This window comes from Pempheris klunzingeri, chromosome 3, assembly GCF_042242105.1.
Source record: "Pempheris klunzingeri isolate RE-2024b chromosome 3, fPemKlu1.hap1, whole genome shotgun sequence".
In the NCBI taxonomy this organism is placed as follows: Eukaryota; Metazoa; Chordata; class Actinopteri; order Acropomatiformes; family Pempheridae; genus Pempheris; species Pempheris klunzingeri.
This window is the reverse complement of record NC_092014.1, coordinates 20,799,002-20,816,283: the sequence shown is the minus strand read 5'-3', so window position 1 is coordinate 20,816,283 and position 17,282 is coordinate 20,799,002. Positions and strand designations below refer to the sequence as shown.

Below are 17,282 nucleotides of genomic sequence, written 5' to 3'. Positions count from 1 at the left end.
ACTATCAAATAGATGCAACCACTTTGGACTGGTGCTCAGCATGGATGTTGTATATAGCTACTTGTTTTAGGGTGTAGTCAAGTCATATTCCACAAGTCCTCCAAATGAAATGACAACATACGCTGTTTGTGCAGAAATGCACACACATTACTGTTAAATTATCAATTTAATTATGTAGCAACACTATATTTATGTTGTGGTTAGGTTTATGCACTAAAACTACATAGTTATGGTTAACCAAACATCATGGTTGAAGTTTAAATGACTATTTTCTTGAGGTTACTGGAGCTTCGTTAAGGTTAGTGAGTGATTGTGGGCATGCTTTTAAAAAAGCACCATTGACTGTCAGTTGTAAAGGGGAAATGAAAAGTGATCTCTCATGTTGGGGCTAAATTCTGATGCAAATTTATACTGTATGATCTAAAACCAAGAAAAAGAAATTGAATTTTTTTTTATAAGCAAGCCATATTGTGTGTTATGTTCACAGCACCTTATAAAGATCACTCAAAAATAGTTGCAATTTCTTATGTCTGTACTTATTGTTGTTTTTCCAGCCAGAGGGCGTGCTGGTTAAATCTCCTCAAACTATAACTCTAAACCCTATTAAGAAAGGTGTAGGTGAGTTTACCTATTACAAAGCCACATTATATAGTAATTTAGTAATATTCTGTTTCATCACTTGCTAACTGATTACCCAACTTGTCTACTGTTTCTTGCTTTAGATGGTAAACAAATAGAAGTCATCAATAGTGGAATTCTCAAGAAAGATTTGGTACCAAATGCACCTACAAGCACACAGATCTCTGTGACAGGTGAGACATAATAATGTTATATTTGGGCATGTTATAGATACTTGCCTGTACAATGAAATCCTCATTGGTGATAATATACCAATTAACACCAATGCAGAGGTTAATTGGTTAATTGGAAATTACCACCTCACTGGCTGTTTTTGTTTAGTTGTTTCTTCCTACTGAATTTTAACATTTCTTTTTTGTTGTTTGTTTGTGTGTGTGTGTGTGTGTGTGTGTGTGTGTGTGTGTGTGTGTGTGTGTGTGTGTGTGTGTGTGTGCAGGGAGAGAACAAGTAGCTGCACTGGTGGAGAACGCCATTAGTGGGAATTCAATGGGTAGTTTGATCTACCAGCCCTCAGGCTGTGGAGAGCAGAACATGATTCACATGACCCTACCTGTCATTGCAACCACATATTTGGACAAAACCAACCAGTGGGAAGCTGTGGGCTTCCAGAAACGTGCTGAAGCCCTCCAACACATCAAAACCGGTAGGAACACACAGAAGTATTCATTAGCACACATACCAGAAATTGCACTTTGTGTGGGATTTGGACCCTTGGATCCTGAGAAGAAGATGATCTGAATGGAACATACAGACATATAGACGTACAATGGATAATAATTTCAAAGATGCTCCAATTACAGAAAAAAATATCAATCTCCTCAAACTAGCTCCCTGCGGATAAGGTTCAGTAGAGAGTTAAATAACAGTTTGTAAAAACGTTGTGTGTTTTTATTTGTTTCCAGGCTACGAGAGAGAGCTCACATACCGTAAAACTGATGGGTCTTTTGCTGTGTGGCCCAAGCACCAAAGTAGCTCCTGGTGAGTCATCCACAGATTTGTGTGTTTCAGTTGTTTACAAATCCTACTTAGATTCTGACTGGATGTAAGTCATGTGCCAATAAATGAAACTGTCCTGTTACACCTCCTCTCCTCTCCTCTCCTCTCCTCTCCTCTCCTCTCCTCTCCTCTCCTCTCCTCTCCTCTCCTCTCCTCTCTAAGGTTGACAGCCTATGTTGCCAAAGTGTTTGCCATGGCCAACGGTCTGATTGCAGTGCAAAGCGGCCACATCTGTGACGCTGTCAAGTTTCTGATTCTCAACGCACAGCAACCTGACGGCATGTTTAGAGAAGTTGGACGAGTGTACCATGGAGAGATGATTGTGCGTGTGCTGATTTCACTAACATCAGTTCTTCATCTTAATAATAAAAGGCATATCTAATCAAGATGAAAACAATTATATGTCATTGACAGTCATCTTATATTAATAAAAACTTGCTTGCGTGTGTGTACATGTGTAGGGTGATGTGCGCGGCTCAGATTCAGACGCCTCCATGACGGCCTTCTGCCTCATCGCTATGCAGGAGACACGCACACTATGTGCTGCCACTGTTAATGTGAGTATCTCCTCTGTTTTCTCTTTCCCTCACTTCTTTTATTTCTGTTTGGAAAAACCCAAGCTGTGTGAAGCATTGAACCATTATGATGCTGTTTACTAAGCCACTTGAAAATCATTTTTGAAACAATTTGTTTCTTCACTTCAAACAGAGGTAGACAAATGGTAGCTTAATTTCTAGCCAGGAGACACTACTAGATTTTGTCAACTGTAGCTAGATACCTAATCGAGCTAAAATTTGCTCTATGAGTAGGTTGAAAAAAGAATTATATTGCAATGTAATAGTCCTAACATTATAAGTATGGTAAGGAAAAATGTTAAATTCGACTTATTTGTTTAGATTAGTGTAACCTTGTTCAGATTTTCAGACATTATGTTTGTGCCTCAAACATTCTCAGTGAACCGGCTCTTGGGATCATCACTAACCAGTTAAAATGGCAAACATGATGCTATTTTTGATAATGTTTACCAGAGATCTCCAAATATAGCAAAGAAGGACAGAAATGTTAAAATAAACCTAGTAACATCCAATACATTTTCACAGAGTCAGGACATGTTTTTTAACATAACCTGATGTGTCTAGTCAAAGTTGCTGAGCTATGATTGGACAATTGCTGTTCGAGGGAGGAATACAGCAAATGGTGAATTGTGCTGAAATTAATCATCTGACACATTCCAAATGATAGTGTTTGCTGGGAAACCCTATTGAATTAGTATGAAAGCATTAAGTCCAAGACCATGATGATACATTAAGTCAGAATAGAATCTCTGAGCACACTGGCTACGGTCTGATGACGATTCAGCCGCTGGCGGCGAATGTTTTGGGGCTTCCAGAATAGACAGCAGATACGTGGATAATGGATTTCCATCCAAGGCTTCCTCTTCTATGCAGCCATCATAGTTTAACCCAAATGAATGCAAATACAAATCCATGATATTTTGATCATTTATGATAATTCAAAAAAGCTAATACCAAGCTCATTCCTAGTGAAAGCTGATGGGTTGTTCACCTGTTTTGCTCTCCAAACATACTGTTTACCTTGGTGTAACCAAAAGCAAGCTCATAAGTGTTATGAGCAGAGCAGTTCTCATAATGATATCTGTTTGTAGAGATTAGTCAGAATATAAAGTGGTTCATGGTGGTTCAGTGGTCATTTTACTGCTATTTTGCTAAATGAAGGTTGTGTTATAGAAACTGAGCACTCTACTGGAGTCTACATCTCTGCCTTTAAACATTGTAGCAAATTAACAAGGATGCCCCAAATTCCCATATTATGTGACTGTGACTCTCCTTATTCTCCTTTCTCCATGTGTGCCTTCTTTTCCCTTGTGTCCAGAGTCTGCCAAGCAGTGTAGACAAAGCAGTGGCCTACCTGGAGAAGCGTCTGCCCAGCCTCACCAACTCATATGCTGTTGCCATGACATCATACGCCCTGGCCAATGAAAACAAACTGAACCGGGAGATTCTCTTTAAGTTTGCTTCTGCAGGTGTGTTCTTGCCTTAACAATCCTTTATTAGTTTGGCTCTCTTGTGTTTATTGTGAATCTCCACTTCTGAGGATCAAATGATCTTACAAGGATAAAAAGATTAATTTAAATAGTTTAAATTCTCAAAAGTTTAGTTTAGTTTAGGGAATTAATAGTGAATTATGCTTCCAGGTACAGCATAGTAATACAAAGGTATTTGTCTGTGTTTTCCTTAGCGTCATCCCACTGGCCAGTACCTAAGGGACATATTTATACACTGGAGGCCACATCTTATGCTCTTCTCGCTCTGGTCAAGACTAAGGTGAGCATGTCCCATTTGTGTGTGTTTTACCAGGATGTCATGAGACAGAACTGGATCTTGCTAGGCGATTTCAATGCCAGAGTGGGGAAGGACAGCAAGGTGTGGAATGGGGTTATTGGTAATCATGGTATTGGTCAAACCAATGCTAATGGACTATGGCTGTTAAGCCTCTGTGCTGAGCATGACCTGACCATTACAAACACACTCTTCCAACTCAAAAATAAGTACAAAACATCCTGGATGCACCCACGCTCCAAACATTGGCACTTGCTAGATTACATCATTGTAAGGCGCTCTGACACAAAAGATGTCTTGCTCACTCGTGCAATGAGAGGTGCGGAGTGCTGGACAGATCACCGACTCATTATAGCCAGGCTCCGTGTGGTAGTACGCCCTGCCATCCGTCTACATAGGTCAGGGAAGAGGAGGCTTGATTGCGCCCGATTAGAAAAGCCTATGGATCGGGACAGCCTTCGCCGCTCTCTGGCTGAAAATCTGAAAGACATTGAGACTCTCCTGAGCACAGACGTTTCCATTGATGATAAGTGGTCTTCTGTTAACTCCAGGCTGTATGAGGCCGCAGTACAATCCATCGGCCACAAGAGCAGAAAACACCAGGACTGGTTTAATGATAACACGCAATAACGCGCAATTACCATCATGCTCAAACAAATGCACACAGCGCACAGTGCTGTACTCAATAACCCCACATCAGCTGTTCTGCGCCAGAAATTGCTAACATCAAGGAGAGAGGTGCAGTTAAGGCTGCGTGCCCTGCAGAATGAGTTGTGGATATCTAAGGCAAATGAGATATAATCACATGCCGATAAGAACAATATGAACAGCTTTTACGATGCAGTGAAAAACATCTACAGTCCAAGAAACTGCTCAGTCTCCCCCCTGAAGTCTGATGATGGTGCAACACTCATCAAGGACCAGAAGCTCATCACAAACAGATGGGCGGAACACTTTGAAGCCCTCGTGAACCAGCCCTCCCCAACAGACCCCTCGGTCTTGGATGAGCTACCTGTCCACCCCACCATCCAAGACCTTGATCTCCCACCAACTTTTGAGGAGGTTAAAAGTGCAGTAAGGTCACTGAAGAACAACAAGACCCCTGGCCCAGATAGTATCCCTACGTAGATCTTTAAACAGCCTATCGAAGGCTTTCGAGATACAATGGAACATCCTCCTAAGGTTTGGCTGCCCAAATAGGTTTGTCAATCTCCTTCAACAATTCCACATGGGGATGATGGCACGTGTCACTGCTGGAGGTCAGGAATCTGAGCCATTTAGGGTGCGCACTGGTGTACGTCAGGGGTGTGTCCTTGCTCCAGTTCTCTTCAACATCTTCCTCCTGTGTGTGACATTGCTGCTCCGTAAGAAGATCGAGAAGGACAGTGGGATTACTGTGGACTTCAGACTCGACGGGAACCTGTTTAACATCAGAAGGCTTCAGGCAGTCACAAAAATGACTTCTGAGCACATCATTGAGCTACAGTATGCAGATGTGCAGTCGTGGCCCACTCACCAGACGCACTGCAAGCTACACTCACAGCTGCTGCAGGTGCCTATGGCAGGATGGGTCTCTCTGTAAATGTAGCAAAGACTGAGGTTCTGTGCCAGTGGGCATCCACTCCTCCATCTCATCCACCAACCTTCACTATCTCCGACAAGCCCCTTGCAGTAGTGGAATCGTTTTCCTCTCCAGTGATTGTAGCATTGAAAAGGAGAAACAAAACCGGATCAAACAAGCATCATCTTCATTCGGCCAACTCAGAAGAAGGGTTTTCCAGAAGAAAGACCTCAACCTCCACACTAAAACATCCGTTTACCTGGCAGTCATCATAACAACACTCCTCTATTTTGAAATAGCAGGAGCTCGACCTTTGGACAGCTACACACACACACACAAACATACATATTTGCAATTCAAGAATATTGAATGAATGAAATCTGTCACCGTGGCGCTGGTGCCATCTTATATTTTCAGTGTGATTATTCATATAGATCTTGCTTCAAGATGTGTTTCACTACGCACAAGTCAGCACAAAATCTGGTTATCAGTAATGAAGATATAATTACCACCCTGGCACATACATGTATGGGCCAAAATAATACTGGTAACCTTATTTCATACTGTTCTACAGATCCCACCAGACAAAAACAGTAATTTTACCTCACAGGTACGATAATTTCTGGTCTTACCGCTGCCTCGATTGGTTAGTTTATTTTTCTTATTGTGTAACTTGAGTGTTTTGAAAGGTTAGTTTAGAACCGAACAAACTATTTGAAGTAGCAAAGTCAAAGGGGATATTGAAGGCATGTTTCTTTCAGTGGCCTTTTCCACAATGAAACAGCAGGGGTTAAAGTGGGCCAGAACGAGGCACCTTGATGTTAAATTGGTCCTGAGCTGTGTGCATGTCCGCAGAGCAGATCATATTTAGTAACGTTTTCAACTAATAGCCACAGTCAATATATTTCACTTCACTGATTAATGGAACATTTTGACAACATGTCATACATAGTGTTTGTTCCTGTTGCTGTATGATAACCATGAGTATTTAATCATTTCTATAAACAAGGAGATAATAATATTCCAGCACCTTAATGTGAAATTGGTCAAGGCTGTCCAAAGCGCAGCCCTTTTGTGCGTTACTGTTGCTGGTTGTCAGGGTGTGTCCACGGTGCACCGAGGAGGTTGGGAGGGGCGCATTCTCCTAAATTAAAAATCCTACTTTAAGCCCTGTGACACAGTGAATTTCTTCATTGGTAGAGCTGTATCAAATATAGTTATTCTTTCAGCTCATATATGCTTTTGCCAGGGTGGAGATCGCTGTTAGGTGACTTTGCGCTGACTCGCTCATTTTGACACACTTCTTGCAGCAACATCCACGACAGTAGTCACATGTAAATCAGCCTTGATGACATCAGATTTCATACAGTATTCTCAGGGTTTATTCCATAGACTCAAACTTCACAGACATAATTGTTTGTATCAAAAATCCAATGCAAAGTCAACCACAGAAAATGTCAGCCATTAATTTCTCTTCTGTTAAAAAAGGCCTTTGAAGACGCCGGACTGATTGTCAGATGGTTCAACAAACAGCAGAAGGTGGGCGGAGGCTATGGATCTACTCAGGTAACACGCCATCTCTCCATCTTCATACAGAATTAATGAGTTTGGGTTTTTTTCAGGTTTCTAACCTTCCTGAATCTTTTTTCTCTACAGGCCACTATAATGGTGTACCAGGCTGTAGCTGCCTACTGGGCCAGTGCTAAAGAACCAGAGTATGATCTGGATGTGGACATCTTGTTGCCAGGCAGGTCAAAACCTGATAAGTACAAATTCAACACTGAAAACCACTACGGCACGAGAACATCTAAAGTAAGATCACACACACACACAAATAAACTTACAGTGGCCTATTAAAATCACAATAAAATCTGATCCCTACGTGTGTGTGTGTGTGTGTGTGTGTGTGTGTGTGTGTGCGCGTGTGCATATTTAAACTCACACAGATCAATGATATAAACCAGGATGTGAAAGTGACTGCCACAGGTGCAGGAGAAGCAACCGTGACAGTAAGTAAAATCTGATGTTTGTTGAAGGGTCCTTTGAATTTCAGATGAGGCCAGAAGTTTTCTTTTTACCTTGTTGAGACTGTGTTATTAAGACAGATGCCTGTCAGCTTATCACGTTCTAAAATGCACTTTGATGTATGTGACAGATGGTGTCGCTGTATTACGCTCTGCCTAAAGAAAAAGACGACGACTGTCAGAGGTTTAACCTGTCAGTGCAGCTCCTCCCAGGTAATGTGTCTTTGTTTATTGTCATTTTATGTGTGTCTGCTTGTATTTGCTTTTCTGCTCATCTGTTTTTCCTGCTGATCATCTGTCTTCCAAGTATTTTTCAGTTATGAGAAAAACAAATAAACTAAATGCTCATCTAATGTTTTGCTCCTTCAGAGAAAATGGACGAGGACAAGGCGATATACAAGCTGAAAATAGAGGTTTTGTAAGTACAATGAAGAAATCATACTGACTCCTTGCCATGCTAACTTTGTGTCCACTTTATTTATGTTTTTATTTTAATTATTCAATCCATTTTCTCTACAGGTACAAGGACAAGGAGCGTGATGCCACCATGTCAATCTTGGATATTGGCTTGTTAACTGGCTTCACCCCAAACAAAAATGACCTCGACTTAGTAAGAAATTCCACAGATACACTTATAGCCACATGAGGTTGTTTGGAGAAATAACATGTATTTTATGGTCAATAAACTTGCCTGATGTCTGTTTGTGTGTGTGTGTGTAGCTGTCCAAAGGTCGCGCTCGTGCAATTTCAAAATATGAGATGAACACAGCCCTGTCAGAAAAAGGCTCACTCATCATCTACCTGGATAAGGTAAGTCATCAGTGTTCCCCACCTCTGTCCCCCTTTATCCCCATCTCACCCTTTCTTTACATCTCTACTTGCAGGTTTCTCACACGCGAACAGAGGAGATTGCTTTTAGGATTGAACAGACGATGAAAGTTGGCGTCATACAACCAGCTGCCGTGTCTGTCTATGAATACTATGACCGTGAGTCTCAAAGACACTCAGAAACATATATTTGCTCCATGAGCTAAAGCTTTTCTTTGATACCAATACATTTCCGAGTACATGACACTGTGCAGACGTGGGCAGTGTTACATTTTCAAAGCGTTTAATGTATATTTTTTATTTATATTTTTCAAATGTCTTTCTCTCTTGCAGAAACGCATTGTGTGAAGTTCTACCACCCAGAGAGGAGAGGTGGACAGCTACTGCGGCTCTGTAGAGGTGACGAATGCACATGTGCTGAAGGTAAACAGGATGATGTCTGACTGACGTCCTGATCTATCTACTATAAGTATAAATTTGTTTCATCTGAAACTCTTGAAGGAAAGCCTAAACACAATTTCACCACTGCGCTTCAGTGATCAGTTGTTTGGGGTTTATCACCCTGTATTGTCTGTAGACTGCAGCAGTTTATTATTGTAAAGTCGGGGGACTCGAGGCTGAGAGAAGATTAAACAAGAGCAACGCACACCTGCAGGATCTCGTGGGACCAGAGCAGCAGTCTAGCAACAGAATAACTGACTAACTAACTTAAAGTGTGACCTAGATACAGCTGCACTCTCCATCTACACGCACATCCTCTGCACGTGCTTGTTCATGTCATCAGTCATCAGTTGGGTATTCACTTGGTGCCGATTGTGTGTCTCCAGAAAACTGCAGTATGCAGAAGAAGGGCGACATCAGCGATGACCTGCGCACAATCAAGATTTGTGAGACTACATTGGAGACTAAAATAGATTTCGGTAAGGGAGTGTAAATGGACAGCATTTATATAGTGCTTTTATCCAAAGAACTAGATGTGTATGTTCATGTGAGTAAGACCTTAAGGGAACAAGTAAACAAGGGAACAAGTGGGCTAACAATCTGTGGTTTGTCTGTCCTCAGCGTACAAAATGAGACTGGAAGAATTTAAAGATGATTTGTCCACTGACATTTACACAATGCGGGTAATGGAAGTGATCAAAGAAGGTGGGTGTTTATGTTTGAAACGTACTAATGATGACTAATGATGTGCTTGTAAGGTGCCTCAAAGGTGGCGATGACATAATTATTCTTTGCTCTGACACTTTTTATATTTATTATTATTATTATTATTATTATTATTCATATTTACGCCATTATACAGACATGACAGTGGTATTTCTCATTGAATTCTTGGCAAGAAGCATGATTTCACTGGTCGTATGTGATTCAACAGCATTCAATTTAATTCAACTGTACATTTAGCTATGCATTTAATACTCAAGTACCCTCCCTCTCTTCTTCTATATTCAAATTACAGGAAGTTATGATGTGGGTCCCGAGGGTAAACTACGCACATTCCTCAGTTATCCACACTGCAGGGAGTCTTTAGATTTGAAGACCGGCAAAACGTACCTGATCATGGGCACATCCAAAGATATTCACAGAGATGACGAAAATGAGTTGTAAGTTTATTCTTAATGTGAATGTGTGTGTGTGTGTGGTGTGTGCATCCCTCTCCTAATATTGTCTCCATATAAACATTTTAACCACTGTTTTCTAAATTCAGTGTTCCTATCTAATACTCTATTATATATGCCTGTTGCTATTGAATTTTTTCCATGTTATGTTCCAGCGTGTTACAGAGACCAAATTAGTTTTTCACTTTGCTCTCCTCAGGTATCAGTATGTACTTGGTGAGAGAACCTGGATTGAGTACTGGCCCACAGAAGCAGAGTGTCAGACTGATGAATACAGACCCGTTTGTGTGGGCTTGAGGACGATGAAGAACCAGTACTCATTTTTTGGATGTCAGCAGAAGTAAAACTCAAGAAAATAAAATGTTCTTTTAAAATTGTTATTATTTTGCATTACTCTTATTCTGTAAACGTTTCAGCTCTATGAGATAAGGGCTGCAAGCGTTACAATGTTGCACTGTATTGATTAAAATTCAATGGTCTTAATCTCATTGTCTGTTTCTTATATACATATGATCTTTTGGTTAATGTAGTGAATTAGCCAAGTAGTGATTACTGTCTGTTTACTGTATAATAAGATTTGAGGAGTTCAACCAGAAGTGGAACTAAAATAAATATTTCAGTGAAGTGATGTATAGGAGAGAACAATGTAGAATAAAACAAATTTCAAATCGGTTGTGATTATATGCTGATATAAAATTAAATGTATCAGTGTCACACAATATCATCAAATCAAGTGATGTGATTATTATATCAATCAACTGATTCAGTCTAATAAAATACTAAACTATCAATTTGGTATTATGATTATTAATTAAGTTAATAACTTCTACCAACCCTAACCCTAACTCTAACTGGGAGAGAGTGTGTGTGTGTGTGTGTGAGTGTGTGTGTGTAGGGGGTGTATACATGTGGCTAGGCAAAAGAATGTAACATGGAGGACAACAGAAGGTGTTGACTCCCTACAAAATAACCACCAGACCCCCTGGTGTGTGGGTCAGAGGCAGACAAAGGAAAGCCATGTGCTGTAGCTGTTAGCTTAGCTTTGTCTCTCGGTCGAGGCCTATTTGTAAGACTGCTTGTGTGAGTGTGTAGGATAAAGGTGCCAAGTTAGGAGAGGATGGTTAGTAGCCTGCAAGACCCTGTGTCTGTGTGAGCAAACTAACATCAACTTAACTGTATAGCTTCACAGTAAACAACAACACATCACAATAATTAAACTCAATAACCATTAAAACAAATCAAAACCAATACATGTATTCAGTAATGCTATGCTATATAAGCCCAGTTAGAGTTTGTTACCAGTCCTCAAAAGGGAAGAAGGTCCTTGAGTGTGTTGTTTCTTAGCCTGTTGATGAGCCAGGCTGGAAGAAGGGTTGTGGTTCTTTGTCCTTGCTGTCCTGGCTGCAGGCTGGAGGAATCCGGTCGCTCCTTTGTTCCTGGCTAGTTAGCAGCTCGGCGCTGACTTGCTGGTGTGCTCCTGTTGCTCTGAAGATCAGCTGGCAGACTTTGGGTCATACCTGATGGCGCTGATAAACTTGTTTCAGGCAGGGCTTTGTGTCGCTGCCATGAGAAGGGTGGTCTGCCCTGGTACAGGCCACACTGAGGCTGGGGCTGGAGGAGTAAGCTGCAGGCCTGTAAATGCTGTAATTCTGGGAGGAGAGCTGGCCTCTCCACAGTCCAGATGAGGGATCAGAGAGAGAGAGAGAGCAGTGGGGGAACAATATTACATTTACTGCTATTGTTGAGTGTGTGAGGTACACACACAGTGTGTGTGTGTGTGTGTGTGTGTGTGTGTGTGTGTGTGTGTGTGTGTGTGTGTGTGTCACATCCCAGCCAGGGATGTGTGTTGTTGTTGTGTTTTGGTTGTGTCCACAGAGGGTGATGAGGGGGAAGGGTGCGTGCTTGCCTGCAGCCCTGCCCATTAATTGGCAATCAGTAGCCAGCTGCGGAGGATTTTGGCTGGCTGCTGAGCAGGACAAAGGGAGGAGACACTCTGGCACTTGAGGAGAGCAGAGCAGAACAGAGGAGAGCAGAGCACAGGTGGAGTGACCAGAACCAGGACGGCAGCGGAGAGGGACTGGTGCCTCTGGGCCGTGTGTGTTCGTTGGCTGCCTACATACTGCTTTTCCTTCTTGGTCTCTCCCCCGTTCCCTCTCCACCTTTCTCCCCCTGTCGGTGTTGTGTGTGTCTGTGTGTCACTGTCTAGAACCGGTTCTGACCCAGGAAGACTGGGAGATGCAGGAGAGTGGGAGTTCTGGGCCACGCACTGAGGGTCCGGCTGCCCCTTTCACCGCCCCTGGGCGAGAGGCGCAATTGGCTGAGTGAGGGGAACAGCCTGAGGGCCCACACTGCTGATACAGGAACTGCTTACTGTGAGCCAAGGACGTCTGTTGGAATGACGCACATGCAGGGAGGACATTAGGCCTCACCAGGAGCAGCCCTGGACGGACTTGGGGTGCCCAAGTAGGGGAAACTGGACTGGTTGGGGTTTGTGTTCTTTTTGGTTGCTCCGCTGGGGGAGTGGGCCTCGTGGGCGGCCAGGGGCGAGCCGCCAGTCCCCCCAGACGGAGCTAGTTATTTAATTTGTTTGTCTATCTGTCTGTCTGTCCATCTGTGTGTGGGTTCCCCCCCCCCCTTCTGGTTACGGGTGTACAGGTGGTTACAGCACACTGCCAGCAGCATAGTGTGGGTTGCGGTGACTTTACTGTGTGGTTATGAATTGTGTGTGCGGTGCCACTGTAATGCAAATGCTCTGAAACCTTTTTACTCACGTGTGTTTTCTATAGACTGTTAGAACTGCCTGGCTAGTGTGTCTGCTGGTTGTGATGGTCTGACGAGTGTACCAAGAGGGGGGGCCAAATAAACGGTTAAACTGCATCCTGTTTGATTCATGTTGCTGGTGGCCGGGGATCCAATAAGGACCTAATAAGGGAGTGGGCCCGGGTCACGACGTGTGTGCGTGTGTGTGTGTGTGTGTGTAGGTAGCAGTTGAATATTTATGTTTACCTTTGTTCAGCCTGGTTATCCCTTGATTTTCTACTGCTTATGTTTTTCCTCACAGCAGAGATAACGTTCATCAGAACTGAGCGGTTTCTCAACTGCTGCTGGGAAATCATGGGTTGATGTGTTTGTTTGCACAAACCCTTTGGGAGTAGGACGGGTGAGACAGTAGTGAGATGGAGGTGCAGGAGTGTGGATAAAAAGAGAGTCCTGCATTGACAGCAGATCAGGATCAGGTACGAGGATGAGGAGGACTCTGCCGTGGCTGCTGGCCTCTCTGGCCTTTGCCTCCCTCACATCTCTGGCTGATGGAGCTCCACTGTAAGTTCACCTGCCTTACCTTTACACATTCCCCTGGGTTTGAATTAGTTCGCAGAAAACAGAGCTAAAACATACAGTTTGTTTGTTTGTTCAGTTTCCTGATACTCAGATTGTTCTTGGTTAAACTGTAATGGGAGCAACAACATTATCAGGGCGTCTCCGCATTTATAACCAATTTAGAAAGCGTTTAAGTTGATTTAAGTCAGTCCCATCCTGCCCATGTCTTACATAACGAGGGGCTGTGACCCAGTTTGCAGTGCATGTCACATAAGTCAAGGTGAAATATGGTCAGACTGTATTTGTAGAAAGATGCATGTTGCCAGATACATCAGACTGAGTCGAGAACACTGATGCAATGTTGTGTTGATCCAGAGCTGGATCTTAATCAAGATAATCAATAGATCACTCATTGTGTATGAAGTCCATGCTGGAGCTCATGATCTGAGCAGATATGTTGGTTTGTTTTTGGCAGTTTGGGTAAACTGAAACTTTAGCATACAGACCTGGACCTAAGGAGCCAAAGATAAACCTGCAGGTCGCACAATGATTAAAGGGATAAGTGAAGGGGACAAAAAAAATCTGAAAATGGTTTACAAGCGCACTTTTCTTTATTTTGAAGAGGTTGTGTGAGGATGGGAGTCACTTCTCTAAGAGCACATACACAGATATCTCTGTAAACCACTATCTATGGTAACCTACCACTGTGTTTTATGGTTCCAGAAATTAGTATAATAAAAAAAAAAGATATTTGCGTCAGCATGCAGTAATTTCTGCTCAGTCCCAACAGAATACCTTCTCTTTCTCTCTGGCTGTTGCTCTGCAGGAAGGTGATGTCTGCCCCCAACATGCTGCGGGTAGGAACAGCAGAAAATGTTTTTGTGGAGTGTCAAGACTGCAATGGAGAAGACATTAGGGTCGAAATCATCGTGATGAACCATCCAACCAAAACCAAAAGACTGGCATCCACTTCAGTGACCCTCACAAGTGGGAAAAACTTTCAGGACTTAGGACAAATAATGGTACATGAAATACTGTTACTGTATCTGTGTACAGTTGCAACCATATAGAATTGCTAGCCAGTCCGTGACAAGTCCCAGGAAGATCCTTGGTGTAGTGAACATGGCACAACCTCTTAATGCCCTAAGCACCGTATGTGGTGAAATCTATCCATGAGAGGAGCAGTGATTATCAAAGGTGAAATGGTTTCTGCGACCAGACAGCTGTGTTTGACCCCATATATTTTCATTGATCCAGTGTGTCTGAAATCAGCTGTTATTATCACATGTGATCTGTATGTGTAGAGAACGTTCTTCCCACACAGAACATCTTTCAATGAGGCCCTGTTATGATAGGGCCGGATTACTGTTTTTATGCATTTGCTTAAATAAAATACATATATACATTATGTATATAATGTAGATTATTGTTCAAATTCAAAGACAATACGGCTGAATTACTGATAACTTACATTCTGTGCCATCACCAAGAGACCCACTATTAAACAGAACTGTGTAAAAAAAGCAGGTGAGAGTAATATTCACTATTTAGCAAGACAGTATATTACTGTTACTTGGTTTCATTTTCTATGCAAATGATACACCCCATCCTGCTTCTCATACACTGCTTGTGTCTCTTCATACTGGATTCAGATCCCTGCTGGAGACTTCAGCAGGGATCCCACCATGAAGCAGTATGTGTACCTGCAAGCTCAGTTCCCTGACCAACTGCTGGAAAAAGTCGTCTTGGTGTCCTTCCAGTCCGGGTACATCTTTATCCAGACTGACAAGACCCTCTACACCCCCAACAGCAAAGGTGACTTAAAAAGAAAGAAAGACAGTTGTTTAACAGTCACATGACTAAAACATAGATACACCTTCCTACAACCTTCAGCAGCACAATGAACACTTTTCTCTCTCTGTGTCAGTTCATTTCAGGATGTTTGCAGTGACGCCCCGTATGGAGCCTGTAGAGAGGGATGAGGAAACCCAAACTGATGCTTCTATCACCATTGAGATTGTGGTATTGTATTTGATCCTGAGTAAGATCAGAAATGAATGAAATACTATATAATCATCTGTTACTGGTAGCACAAAGCCTGTTGATGAGGTAATATTACAGATGCTAAGTAGTCGATCATTTCCCTACAAATGACCAAAATAACAAATAATAAATGTTTTTACTATTAGACCCCTGAAGGCATCATTTTACCACTTGATCCAGTCTCTCTGAAATCAGGGATCCACTCCGGAGATTACCAACTTCCAGAAATTGTCAGGTGAGTAATTTATCCTAATTTTTCCAAATTGTATTTCCATACATTTTGTTGCTTACATTCAAAACATTAATCATTAAACAACCAATCTTAGCAAAGTTTATTTTAACACATTAAGTTTTATATAATTTTTTCCATATTGCTAATTTAGTGGGCAGCATGGTGGTGCTGTGGTTCCTCCCACAATCCAAAGACATGCACATTAGGTTAATTGGTAACTCTAAATTGCCCGTAGGTGTGAGTGTGAGAGTGAGTGGTTGTCTGTCTGTTTGTCTGTATGTGGCCCTGCGATTGGCTGGCGACCAGTTCAGGGTGTACCCCGCCTCTCGCCCAAAGTCAGCTGGGATAGGCACCAGCTCCCCCGCGAGCCTGACGGATAAGCTGTATAGACAATGGATGGATGGATGCTAATTTAGTGTTTGAAAAACTTCAAAATCACATGAGGGTTTACAGCCTACTACCTACTCAGATAGTATGGACTGCATACTGCCTGCTAAATAACTGCCTGGTGACTTAAGTGGGAGTTCAAAATGCCGCCCATTTCCTCACCATGAGGCAGTAGAACTACAAGATGTCTCCAAGCCAATCAGCAACAATCAGGCTACATGACAGACCGGCAAGAAACCATATATGGTAACTTCATTGACCTTGATTTTCACCATAACAAATTTTTTTTTGAAAAACTCACAAAAGGAAAAAAGTCTTGTAATGGTCTAGGGTTGAAATTTTGGGTCCTGAGTGGGTCATGTTTTACATTCACTTGCGGGGAACGCATCTGCAAATCGGATGGGTTGGGTCATGAGTACATTCTGAATAATAGTGGGTGGGTTGAGGCTGAGAGAACTTGTCATTGATAAGGAAAATATTAATTACCTGCAGCGATCCAACTTCAGCAGAAAGAGAAACGCTGTGTGCAGTTACATATGAGCCACAGCAGTGTAATGTCACTGATTATTTAAATTTCCACACACACTGATCATATCAGTCAGGATCTAATGTTAATTAATGATCTTCTACACATCCAAAGGTCACGCACACACATATATCCACTCTTGTTTGGAGTAGAGCAGCTCTCCTCCTGATAAATCCATCTGAGCTGCCCAAAAATAATTTATGTCAGGAGCTAAAAGTTTCATTCTTTTCCCACTGGGAGTTTCCTCTGTCCTGTTTGTTCATTAAGGTCCCTATTAGCTTCTGCATAGCAGCAGCTATTCTTCCTTGGAGTCCACACAGTTAATATGGAGACAGAAAAAAATACACATTCACACTACTCACCCCAACATAACGTAAAACACGCCCACTATAAATAAAGCAAAAAGTGACACAATTTGCTTCTTAACTGTCCCATGATAGTTGCTGCAGTGACATTACTGTGGGCATGGAAACATTTACAATTACTGAAAGCAGCCTCTACAATCTTCAAAATAAGTCGTTTAAGAAACCATTCATACATCAATAAAAAAATCACATAGAAAGCTTGAATACAATTCAGTTGAAACATTTGTCATACTGAGTATAAATAGTACATTAGTATGCAGTTTCGAACATGACTATGAGGCTTGGAGCTGCTCTGGCCGCTCTGGTGATAAACATCCCACGTGTGATAAATTAGCAGCAGCTATAATTATGCACCTAAGCAAACATGTTGTGTTGAATAGAGAA

At 42.1% G+C, this 17,282-nt stretch overlaps 1 protein-coding gene across 1 annotated transcript in view; it reads left to right on the top strand.

Moving 5' to 3' along the window:
• The window catches only part of LOC139199405 (uncharacterized), a 46,872-nt gene that overhangs the window by 10,194 nt on the left and 19,396 nt on the right, over positions 1-17,282 (top strand). The window contains exons 23-48 of the mRNA XM_070828471.1: positions 555-618; positions 723-812; positions 1,076-1,282; positions 1,542-1,617; positions 1,798-1,957; positions 2,097-2,192; positions 3,529-3,679; positions 3,895-3,980; positions 7,045-7,122; positions 7,213-7,368; positions 7,503-7,565; positions 7,712-7,793; positions 7,950-7,998; positions 8,100-8,190; positions 8,301-8,390; positions 8,465-8,567; positions 8,742-8,831; positions 9,236-9,328; positions 9,471-9,554; positions 9,868-10,012; positions 10,227-10,367; positions 13,253-13,348; positions 14,172-14,367; positions 14,998-15,160; positions 15,273-15,367; positions 15,535-15,623. Of these exons, the coding sequence (XP_070684572.1) occupies positions 555-618; positions 723-812; positions 1,076-1,282; positions 1,542-1,617; positions 1,798-1,957; positions 2,097-2,192; positions 3,529-3,679; positions 3,895-3,980; positions 7,045-7,122; positions 7,213-7,368; positions 7,503-7,565; positions 7,712-7,793; positions 7,950-7,998; positions 8,100-8,190; positions 8,301-8,390; positions 8,465-8,567; positions 8,742-8,831; positions 9,236-9,328; positions 9,471-9,554; positions 9,868-10,012; positions 10,227-10,367; positions 13,253-13,348; positions 14,172-14,367; positions 14,998-15,160; positions 15,273-15,367; positions 15,535-15,623 (2,834 nt within the window). The remainder of the gene's footprint in view (positions 1-554; positions 619-722; positions 813-1,075; positions 1,283-1,541; positions 1,618-1,797; positions 1,958-2,096; positions 2,193-3,528; positions 3,680-3,894; positions 3,981-7,044; positions 7,123-7,212; positions 7,369-7,502; positions 7,566-7,711; positions 7,794-7,949; positions 7,999-8,099; positions 8,191-8,300; positions 8,391-8,464; positions 8,568-8,741; positions 8,832-9,235; positions 9,329-9,470; positions 9,555-9,867; positions 10,013-10,226; positions 10,368-13,252; positions 13,349-14,171; positions 14,368-14,997; positions 15,161-15,272; positions 15,368-15,534; positions 15,624-17,282) is intronic.